The sequence below is a fragment of the Bison bison genome, unplaced genomic scaffold (genome assembly GCF_000754665.1).
Source record: "Bison bison bison isolate TAMUID 2011002044 unplaced genomic scaffold, Bison_UMD1.0 scf7180017864034, whole genome shotgun sequence".
NCBI classification, from domain to species: Eukaryota; Metazoa; Chordata; class Mammalia; order Artiodactyla; family Bovidae; genus Bison; species Bison bison.
This window is the reverse complement of record NW_011494606.1, coordinates 8,635,901-8,648,017: the sequence shown is the minus strand read 5'-3', so window position 1 is coordinate 8,648,017 and position 12,117 is coordinate 8,635,901. Positions and strand designations below refer to the sequence as shown.

Below are 12,117 nucleotides of genomic sequence, written 5' to 3'. Positions count from 1 at the left end.
AGAGAGTTCCAGAAAAACATCTGCTTTATTGACTATGCCAAAGCCTTTGACTGTGTGGATTACAACAAACTGGAAAATTCTTCAAGAGATGGGAAATACCAGACCACCTTACCTGCCTCCTGAGAAACCTGTATGCAGGTCAAGAAGCAGCAGTTAGAACTGGACATGGAACAACAGACTGGTTCCAAATTGGGAAAGGAGTACATCAAGGCTGTATATTGTCACCCTGCTTATTTAACTTATATGCAGAGTACATCATGTGAAATGCCAGGCTGGATGAAGTGCAAGCTGGAATCAAGATTGCCGGGAGAAATATCAATAACCGCAGATATGCATATGACACCACTCTTATGGTAGAAAGTGAAGAAGAACTAAAGAGCCTCTTGATGAAAGAGGAGAGTGGAAAAGTTGGCTTAAAACTCAGCATTCAGAAAACCAAGATCATGGCATCTGGTCCCATCACCTCATGGGAAATAGATGGGGAAACAGTAGAAACAGTGTCAGACTTTATTTTTTTGGGCTCCAAAATCACTGCAGATGGTGACTGTAGCCATGAAATTAAAAGATGCTTTTTCCTTGAAAGAAAAGCTATGACCAACCTAAACAGCATATTAAAAAGCAGAGATATTGTGCACTGGGACGACCCAGAGGGATGGTATGGGGAGGGAGGAGGGAGGAGGGTTCAGGATGGGGAACACGTGTATACCTGTCGCAGATTCATCTTGATATTTGGCAAAACTAATACAATTATGTAAAATTTAAAAATAAAATAAAATTAGAAAAAAACAAACAAACAAAAAAGCAGAGATATTACTTTGCCAACAAAAGTCCATCTAGTCACAGCTATGGTTTTTCCAGTAGTCATGTATGGATGTGAGAGTTGGACTATAAAGAAAGCTGAGCATCAAAGAATTGATCCTTTTGCGCTGTGGTGTTGGAGAAGACTCTTGAGAGTTCCTGGGACTGCAAGGAGATCCAACCAGTCCATCCTAAAGGAAATCAGTCCTGAATATTCATTGGAAGGACTGATGCTGAAGCTGAAACTCCAACACTTCGGTCACCTGATGGGAAAAACTGACTGATCTGAAAAGACCCTGATGCTGGGAAAGATTGAAGGCAGGAGGAGAAGGGGACGACAGAGGATAAGATGGTTGGATAGCATCACCGACTCTATGAACTTGAGTTTGAATAAGCCCCAGGAGTTGGTGATGGACAGGGAAGCATAGCATACTGCAGTCCATGGGGTCGCAAAGAGTTGGACACAACTGAGTGACTGAACTGAACTGATAAAAGTGTGTACCAATTTAATGTATAGTTTTCATTCTTATATTAACTAAATCTGAGGTAGGGAAACTTAGCCGTATAGATTCTGCACATTTAAACTTAGTCTCTTATCTGTTGTGAGTGATCACACCATATAGTCAGAGGTCTCCAAACGGTCTTGTTCCCTGCCCTCCCCTTTCCCTGCCCCCAGACCCCCAAGTTCAACAGCTGAGGTGACAGAACTGCAGGGGAAAGGAGGAGTGACAGAAGGCTGGCAAAAGAGGAAATTAGAAACACTGTTCTGAAAAGAAAGATGAACCACACATACTGTACAACAGATCAAGATGACTCTCTATGTAGCAACACCCCACATTCCTTGTCTGCATATCAGCATTCCCAGGGTCACAGGCTCCCGGTTAATCTGGCATCCATGATAGAATTCCACACCCAGGGGTAGTTCTTTTGCTACAAGTAAATCACACCCTGCCTGTCCTCTTAAAAGAACAAAGATGATCTCTGGCTGTCCCATGAGGACTTGAGGTCTGTCCTTTGTGATTGAACTTTTCAGGAAGAATAAATAGAAACAACATTGTTCTTTTGTATCTTAATTCTCCTGGTAGCCAAAAAGCATTCTCATACTTGAACATGCCCTTATCCTATTTGCTGTAACTATTTATTTCACTGCAAAAATGTTAGTGATACTTACTATGAGGTATTGCTTTGGATCCTGCCGGAGTTACTGGGCAAACGATGGCATATGCAACATATCACCTTTCTAAAATAAAAATAAATAATTTTGAAACACACCTGAGCTCTGTTCTAGATAAGGAATTATAGACTTGTATCCTCGTTGTTATAACCAAGGGAACTAAGTCTGCCCAAGGGAAAGTGGCTAGTATGGCTCAGAGATAGAATTCTATCCAAGGTCTGTGTGACTTGGAAGCCTGAGCCATTGTATCACTACGTCATGTCACGTTCCCCTGTGGAGATTGCCTTGGAGAGGTTCATTTCATGATCAATACTTTTTAGGCAATATAGTTAACCCAGTGTGGGTTGAAGATAGGAAAGTGATAAAACAATTGCTTTAAAATATAGCTTCCTGGCTTGAAAGATTACTCACATATGACTTAATGAGGTTAGAAGAGTGATCTTTTGGTATAACTTTGAAAGTGTTGGAAATTAATGTTAACCTTTGTATCTCTATAGGACCAGAGAAAATGAAGACAGCCTGGTACTACTGGAAAGATGCCAGATGATAGGATAGTGCATTATTTTGTAAAGAGCACGTATCTCTTATTTAATATATTTTCATGTGATTAGATTTAGCATATCTGTATTATACTTTCTTATCTTTAAGGTCTCTTTTTAGCTTTGAAATCTACCTATGCCCAGAAGATTCAGATTTCATGATAGTGTTTAAACCAATCCAAGCAAAATCATGTTATTTAATTCATCAGAGAGCACTTAAGAAACAGTTTAAGAGTTATATATCCATTTTTGTTCAGACTATTTTAAAGAGTATAATAATACTTAGAATCTTATGGCCTAAATCTTCATATTTGAAAGAGGCTTTTAAGATTCCTACATACCCTTCCACTCTACGATGGCCATTCCTCCTCTTCCAAAAAAAAAGGAGAAATCAGGAATTCTGTAGTTTAATAAACAAGTCTTTTAAGATACTAATTTATGCTGGTTTATGCTGCTTCATTATTCCAGGTGAGAAACCAGAGGTGGCTTACTTGATATTTTATTGTGTAGGTATATGTTAAGATTAAATTTTAATTTATTCACTTGTATTAAAAAACACATTTCATGTATTTTTAGGAAATTTGTATTGCAAAACACAATGAAAAATTCCAACAGCGCCTTCGGAGTGAAGATGAATATAGAACCCACCACACAGTACAACTAGTAAGTTTGCATTCTGGAAAACTTAGAATAAAACTTCGAATTTTATATATCTCAAAGTGAATAAAATGTATAGAGATTAAGAAAATGTTATAGGTAGATGGGAGCATTAGTGGGAAAATTGGTTCCAGGATACCTGCCCTGCCTGCATCCCTCAATCCCCCAAATCTCTAGATGCTCCAGTCCTTTATTTAAGATAGCATAGTAGTTACATGTAACCTGCACACATCCTCCCCTATTCTTCATCTCTAGATAACTTATAATACCTTATACAGTGTAAATGTGATGTAACTAGTTGCCAGTGGGCAAATTCTTTGAAATCTGCTTTTTGGAACCTTCTGTGTGTGTTTTTTTTTTTTTTTTCACCTGCCTGCATATTTTCAATCCAAGGATGTTTGAATCCAAGGATGTGGAACCCACAGATTCAGAGGGCCAATTATGTATATACTTCATTATAGCACAGTTTCCCCTACCAGTAAAATCCCACACAAGAATGTTACGTTTGTTACAGTCTGAATCAACATTGACATCATTACCACCCAGAGTCCATACTTTATCCTGAGTGCTTGTCCATTCTGTTGGTTTTGCCAAATATATGATATGAATCCACCATTACAGTATTGAATAACGTATTCACTGAATGTGTTCACTGCCCTAAAAATTCCCTGTGCTCCACCTCTTCATACCCCTCTTTCCACAAACTCCTGGCAACCACTGATCTTTTTGTTTTGCCTTTCGCCAGAACATTTAATTGGAACCACACACTTATGTAGCTTTTCATATTTGCTTATTTAACTTGTAATTCGCACTTAAGGTCCCTCTGTGTTATTTGCAGGGCATGGCAGCTTATCTCTTAGCACTGAATAATACTCCATTGCCTGCATGTACCACAGTGTATTTGTCCATTCACCTACTGAAGACGCCTTCCTTCCACATTTTGACAGTCAGGAGTAAAGCTGATAACGGGGGAATGGTTATGTGTGTACATTAAATTTTCAGCTCTTTTGAGTAAACCGTAAAGAGTATGATGGGATCTTACAGGAAAAGTATGCTTACCTTGTAGTGAACTGCCAAACGGTCTTCCAAAGTGCCTACCCCATTTTACATTCTCACTAGCAGTGAATAGAGTTCCTTTTACTCCACATCCCCACCAGCATTTAGTGTTGTCAGTGTTTTGGATTTTAGCCATTGTAGTGACTATGTAGTGATACCTCATAGCTGTTTTTAGTTCGCATTTCCCTAATTGTATGATATTGGGCATGTTCTCACATGGCTTATCTGCCATCTGTACTTCTTCTTTAGTAAGTGTTACTTTTTCATTTTTAATTAGGTTATTTGTTTTCTTCAGGATAATATCCCCTTTCAGATATATCTATTGAAAATACTTTCTCCCAATCTGTGACTTGGTTTTCATTTTTTTTTTTTAGCCTCCCATGCCCTCCCCACCCCCAAACCGTAACTCGCGTTTTCATTTTTTAACAGTATCTCCCAAAACAGAGTTTTTAATTTCAATGAAATCCAGCTTACCAAATCTTTGTTTGATGTACCATTGGTGGTGTATCTAAAAAGTCACCACCAAACCCAAGGTCATAAATTTTCTTCTATGTTATATTCCACAAGCTTTATACTTTCCCATTTTACATTTAATTCTGTGTTCCATTTTTAGTTAATATTTGTGAAGAGTGTAGGGCTAAATTGTCTCCCCCCTCCCCATTTTCTTCTTTTTTAAATGTGGATGGTTAGTTGCTCTAGCACCATTTGCTGAAAAGACTGCAGTTATTCCATGGAATTTTCTTTGCTCCTTTAAGGATATGTTGATTATATTTATTTGTGCTCTCTATTCTGTTCCATTGATCTAGATTTTTTTGCCTCCAAACAGACTTTAAAATAAGAGCTGAGATTTTGATTAAGATAGCACTGAATGTATAGCTCAAGATGGGAATAGTTGAAATATTAACAGTAGTGAGTCTTCCTATACATGAACAGAGAATCTTTTTATTTAGTTTTTCTTTGATTTCTTTTATAAGAGTTATAGTTATATAACTACATATATATGGGCTTAAAGAAAGGAAAATCACTAGTAGGGAAAACCACTAGACTATTCAGGTATGATGTAAATCAAATCCCTTACGATTATACAGTGGAAGTGACAAATAGATTCAAGGGATCAGATCTGATAGACACTATGGATGGAGGTTGGTGACATTGTACAGGAGGCAGTGATCAAAACTGTCCCCAAGAAAAAGAAATGTAAAAAGGCAAAATGGTTGTCTGATGAAGCCTTACAAATAGCTGAGAAAAGAAGAGAAACGAAAGGCAAAGAAGAAAAGAAAGATATACCCATTTGAATGCAGAGTTCCAAGGAATAGCAAGGAGAGATAAGAAAGCCTTCCTCCCTGATCAATGCAAAGAAATAAGAAGAAAACAATAGAATGGGAAAGACTAGAGATCTTTTCAAGAAAATTAGAGATACCAAGGGAACATTTCATGCAAAAATGGGCACAATAAAGAACAGAAATGGTATGGACCTAACAGAAGCAGAAGATATTAAGAAGAGGTAGCAAGAATGCACAGAAGAACTATACAAAAAAATATCTTCATGACCCAGATAATCACGATGGTGTGATCATTCACCTAGAGCCAGACATCCTAGAGTCTGAAGTCAAGTGGGCCTTAGGAAGCATCACTACAAACAAAGCTAGTGGAGGTGATGGAATTCCAGTTGAGCCATTTCAGATCCTTAAAGATGATGCTGCACTCAATATGCCAGCAAATTTGAAAAACTCAGCAGTGGCCACAGAACTGAAAAAGATAGGTCAGTTTTCATTCCAATTCCAAAGAAAGGCAATGCCAAAGAATGTTCAGACTACTGCACAATTACACTCATCTCACACGCTAGCAAAGTAATGGTCAAAATTCTGCAAGCCAGTCTTCAACAGTATGTGAACTGTGAACTTCCAGATGTTCAAGGTGGATTTAGAAGAGGCAGAGGAATCAGAGATCAAATTGCCAACATCCATTGGATTATTGAAAAAGTGAGAGAGTTCCAGGAAAAACATCTACTTCTGTTTTATTGACTACACCAAAGCCTTTGACTGTGTGGATCACAACAAACTGGAAAATTCTTAAAGGGATGGGAATATGAGACCACCTTACCTGCCTCCAGGGAAACCTGTATGCAGGTCAAGAAGCACCAGTTAGAAACACATGGAACAACAGACTGGTTCAAAATTAGACAAGGTGTACGTCAAGGCTGTATATTGTCACTCTGTTTATTTAACTTGTATGCAGAGTACATCATGCAAAATGCCAGGCTGGATAAAGCGTAAGCTGGACTCAAGATTGCCGGGAGAAATATCAGTAACCTCAGATATGCATATGATACCACCCTTATGGCAGAAAGTGAAGAGGAACTGAAGAGCCTCCTGATGAAAGTGAAGGAGGAGAGTGAAAAAGCTGGCTTAAAACTCAGCATTCAGAAAACTAAGATCATGGCATCCAGTCCCATCACTTCATGGCAAATAGATGTGAAAACAATGGAAACAGTGACAGATTTTATTTTCTTGGGCTCCAAAATCACTGCAGATGGTGACTGTAGCCATGTAATTAAAAGACACTTGCTCCTTGGACAAAAAGCTATGACCAACCTAGACAGCATATTAAAAAGCAGAGACATTACTTTGCTGACAAAGGTCCATATAGCCAAAGCTATGGTTTTCCCAGGAGTCATGTATGGATGTGAGAGCTGGACCATAAAGAAGGCTGAATGCCAAAGAATTGATCCTTTCAAACTGAGGTGTTGGAGAAAACACCTGAGAGTTCCTTGAGGTGTTGAAAAAGACTGTTGAGAGTCCCTCGGACTGTAAGGAGATCAAACCATTCATTTCTAAAGGAAATCAGTCCTGAACATTCATTGGAAGGATTCATGCTGAAGCTCCAATACTTTGGCCACCTGTTGGGAAGAACTGACTCATTGGAAAAGACCCTGATACGCGAAAGACTGAAGTGGGGAGGAGAGGGGGATGACAGAGGATGAGATGGTTGGACGGCATCACCGACGCGATGGACATGAGTTTGAGTAGGCTCTGGGAGTTGGTGATGGTCGGGGAAGCCTGGCTTGCTGCAGTCCATGGGGTCGCAAAGAGTTGGACACAACTGAGCGACTGAACTGAATGTAAATAGTGCTGTAGGTATAATAGAAAAGGTTTTTTATTCCAGCAGTTCATTACTGTTTTATTAGAAAGCAGTTGGCTAATTGGCTTTTATACTAGGTTAGCCTAATTTGTGGAGAAGGCAATGGCACCCCACTCCAGTACTCTTGCCTGGAAAATCCCATGGACGGAGGAGCTTGGTAGGCTGCAGTCTATGGGGTCACAAAGAATTGGACATAACTGAGCGACTTCACTTACTTTCATGCATTGGAGAAGGAAATGGCAACCCACTCCAGTGTTCTTGCCTGGAGAATCCCAGGGACGGGGGGGCCTGGTGGGCTGCCGTCTATGGGGTCATGCAGAGTCGGATACAACTGAAGTGACTTAGCAGCAGCAGCAGCCTAATTTGTGGTCAACCCAATATGTCGACCCTATATCCTACAATTTTCCTATTTTTATTTCTAGTCACATTTTTTTTGGTTCTTCTTTCAGATTTTCTATATATACAGTCATGTCATATGCAAATAAAGGCAATTTAGTTCTTTTGAGTGCAATCCGTATACCTTTTATTTATTTTTCTTGTTGCATTCACTAGGATTTCCAGTGTGGTATTGAAAGGAGTGGTGAGAGATTTGTCTTTTCCTGCTCTGTTAACAAGAAAGCTTCTAATTTGTTGTGATTGAATGATGTTAGCTGCTGCTGTAGGGTTTTGATGTTATCCCTCAAGCTCATTATGGCACACAGCTAAAACTCTTGAGTTTAAAACATAAAAAGTAACCAAAGTACCCATAAGCTGTAAAATAATCTTAAATTAACAGAAAATTTATTGTATTTTTATTTTTCATTACTGTTTTCGGGTCAAGAGCTGCTTTGTAAGGAAAGTCAGACTATGGGCCAGCTAAAGAATTCAGTGAATAAGAATGCCTCCTGTTATCATTATTGGCACCTACACTGTCTGCTTATTATTAGATTCCACACTTAGAATGGGTTTCTTATTACATGAAGATTGTGGATTCTGATAAAATGCCAATACTTCTGTGAATGGAGTAGCTAATTAGCTTCTTAGAATGAATGAGTGTCCGATCCTTTCTCAAATAATTTTATGTGGCAAAGATGAGTAAAAACGAGGAAATTGATATTTGGGGAAATCTCAAAGATAAATGTCATCTGCCTCATGTTAGTAATTTTGCCTACTACTGACTTTGGGTGGAATACCTCATTGTAGGAGAAAGAATCCACCTTTCTTTAACATGCAAAGCTAGAGGATAATGAAAGTTGGCTTAGATCAAATCTAATTTTAAACCACCTTTGTCAATCTACAGAGGCATACACACACACGTGTATAGCTCATAAGTTTTAACTTGCATGAGATGAACATATGCATGCAACCAGCACCCAGGTTGACACAGTGTTAACAGAAACTCAGAGCTCCTTGTGTCACTATCTAATAAGTATCCTCTACCTACCCCCAAAAGGGTCAACTGAGTGATTAATACACACCACTTCCCGCCCAAAGGGTAGATTATCTTCATTAAATGACTTGCCAGTAGCTAGCAAGGGGTGGAAATAGGGGGTGATATTCAACCCAGGCCTGTTGGTTTCAGTCGCAGTAATACTGTGCTCTATGAAAAGTCCATATAAACCCATTAGTTCATACCTGAACATGTCTGAAACTTTGCATTTGGGGTCTTTTAGATAATAGTAAGATCTGACTCTGGATATATCTGCTAACAGACCAGCAATATGATTGACCAGTATTATTTCTGAATTTCAACTATTTCTGAAACTCCAACTATTTGTTTATTATGTTTAGAGATGCAGATTCACAGTTTGAAATGCTGAATATCTTTTAGATAACTTCTCAAGTACTAAGCCCTGTATGCATTAGATCGTACCCTTTAAGTACAGAAAACTCTGTTCATCACTGAGACAAGGCCTTAGAAGACCCTTTGTCCCCAAGAGTTCTGTGGCCTGTATCCCAGTGTGGGAAGGTACATGCCCACTCCCATTCCAGGTGGTTACCACATGTGCATATGAGAGTTTTTCATTCCTTGCTTCTGCTGGCTTAGGTTTGTAAATGGAACTGAATACAGAGTAGGGGTGAGGAGTTGGAATAAGTTCTTATCTCAATGTGTCCCTGAGTCACTTTGGGCTTTCTAAAGAAGAGAATCTGCATGGGATCTTTATTTCTTTTAATAAACTCAAGTCATATCTTTTCAAATTTTCCCATCTGGAAACCTTAAGCATTATATATGGCAATCTGGACCGCCTGACTTAACCTACCAATAAATGGCTTTTGCGAACTCTCCCAGTGAGAGCCCTCTAAAGGGAAAGGGTCTTCTTGACCTGCCATAAGAAGAGATGGAAGAATGTTCATCTTTACTCACCCTTGCCCCACCCTAATCATGAGTCCAGAGGCTGATTTCTATACAAAGGATCCAAGCCACCTAAGCAGGAGATAAAAGCAGTCTGTCGTGTGTGATAGTGCGCCCCTCTGGGGAAGTGGTTGGCTGTAGTAGCGCTCTTCAGTGCATTCCATCAGTGAGAGCCACGTATCTGTCACTTACTTGACCTTCAGTAGTGAGGCTGTCAGAAACACTCCTTCTAGTCTTTAACCTCCTGCCAAGAATTCCACTTTCTTTCCTCTAGGAAGAGGAATTCATGTTTAACTTGACCAACATTGGGTGTATGATAGTGTATCCCCAGTTTGGGATTAGGGAATGGGAAGGGGAAAAAATGAATGAGATACTAAGACACAGATTTGTAGCAGGAGGAACAGGTTCAGTAATAGTAGACATTATCTGCAGAACACCAGGCTTAACCTATATATAACATCTAAATTACTAAGTGGTTATTTTTTATTTTTAAGGTCAACTATTAATATCTGAGTTAGCAGAACATAGCAGCTAAAGCTAGAACCGCAAATGTGAAATATTTTTCAGTTCAGAGAAAATATTATTTTACTTTGCAGAGTAAACATCTTTTAATTGGTATTACATGCAGAAAGTGAAACAGTTTCATTTCTATTAAAGCTAACAGTGTTTCATGCCACAAAACATTGCTTAACATAGCATTCTTTGGAGTAATACAGCATTTATATTGAGAGAACTCTCCTTTTTTTTCTATTAATGGTAAAATACAGTGGGACACATCATAATGGAATTACTATTAATTTTGTTTTAACCAGAAAAGAGATAAATTACATGATGAAGAAGAAAGAAAAAGTGCCTGGGTTAGCCAAGAAAGACAGAAAACACTGGATAGACTTCGAAATTTTAAACAGGTAGTAAAAGTGTGGTCAGTTTATTATTGTTCATTGCTTTTTAAACAGCTACATATATACTCCTATTGTAACGTCTCTTTTATGAGAAAAACTTGATTTTCCTTTTGTTATTTAGAAAACAGTTACAGTCATGGCAGTCTTGGTTACCATTTCAGTGGTATAAGAGGAATAGTCTGGATTCCTCTTGAGTTTAATAAAAGTTAGCTAGTAACTAACCATCCATTTCAAGCATCAACTTGTTATTAATTCTGTGCACATCAGCCTGTGGTAATAATCTGACCAGTGGGAGAATTAGAAGATGGATCAGCATACATGAGAAATGCTTTAGAGCTCTGTTGCCAAGCTAAACTGTGACTCCAGACACGGACACTACAGCAGCTAAGCATTTCCTAGGAATGTGCTTAAACTCAGTAGTTTTAGTTCTTAGCAGCTACTCAAGAGCCTTACTTCTCCTCTTTATTCTGAAGGATCTCCTTGCAGGAGAAGGAGGCTTTTGATCAAGTGAAAGAGTCAGGTGGGAATGGGGTCCTTAACAAAGGGATAAGCCTTGTATTAAGAAAATGTTGTTTACCAAATGCATTATGGCTATGTTTTACATAGTAAAAAGATTGGAGCTCTGTGTACCAGTACTCCTAACAAATTTTATCATTTTCTTTTTTTTTTTAGTAGGCTGATTCTCTTGTCATTTTTTAAATTTTATTGAAGAATAATTGCTTTACAGAATTTTATCATAAAATGCATATATTGTTTTCAGAGCTTTAAAAAAAATACCACTTAACCATTTAAGAACATTAATGTTTTAATTTTTGTCTGAGCATTTGGAAAATACATGTAAGAAACTAAGAATAGTTTTTTAGCAATAAAATAGCATATATATGTTTGACATCATTTGTTTTGGATTTTACATTGCTAATATTTTTCCAATTAAAGTAGTACTTTTATTACTAAAGGTCTTTTTATAGGGATTTGGTAAGCAAATAAGAGTTTAGTGATAATTTTTTGTAAGGTATTACATTTTGATGTTTGTTTTTCTGTGTATTTTTCCCTGAAAAATCACAAAAGCTCTAAAATAACACCTTGCATTAGATGGAGAAAATAAACAGTCATTTGTTCATAAATTCTAATCTGACGAGTTATAACTTCTGATTTCTTAGAGATACCCAGGCCAGGTCATACTTAAATCGACCCGATTGCGACTGGCTCATGCAAGAAGAAGAAGTACAGCCAGCCCCGTGTCCTGTGAAGACCAGTGTGACAGCCTGCCAGGAGTGCTACAGGTCGAAGAGAAAAGGGAGGGACTGGACGAAGGAAAGGCCAAGCTCGGGTCATCACAGGCAGCAGACGCCCAGAGCCTCACCCCACCTGAAGGTCATCCATCAGCACAACTTGAAGCCACCTCATCACTTCCCAGCGGCTTTACCGCTGACCTGCCTCCCCCTGTGTCTTGTCCACTGTTAAACACTGTTGACTGCAAAGCAGGCTCCGTCCCAGCGGGGCCGCTCCCACCTCCTC

At 38.7% G+C, this 12,117-nt stretch overlaps 1 protein-coding gene across 1 annotated transcript in view; it reads left to right on the top strand.

Moving 5' to 3' along the window:
* The window catches only part of JMY (junction mediating and regulatory protein, p53 cofactor), a 77,853-nt gene that overhangs the window by 52,774 nt on the left and 12,962 nt on the right, over positions 1-12,117 (top strand). The window contains exons 8-10 of the mRNA XM_010834613.1: positions 3,088-3,174; positions 10,510-10,605; positions 11,760-12,115. Coding sequence (XP_010832915.1) covers positions 3,088-3,174; positions 10,510-10,605; positions 11,760-12,115 — 539 coding nt within the window. The remainder of the gene's footprint in view (positions 1-3,087; positions 3,175-10,509; positions 10,606-11,759; positions 12,116-12,117) is intronic.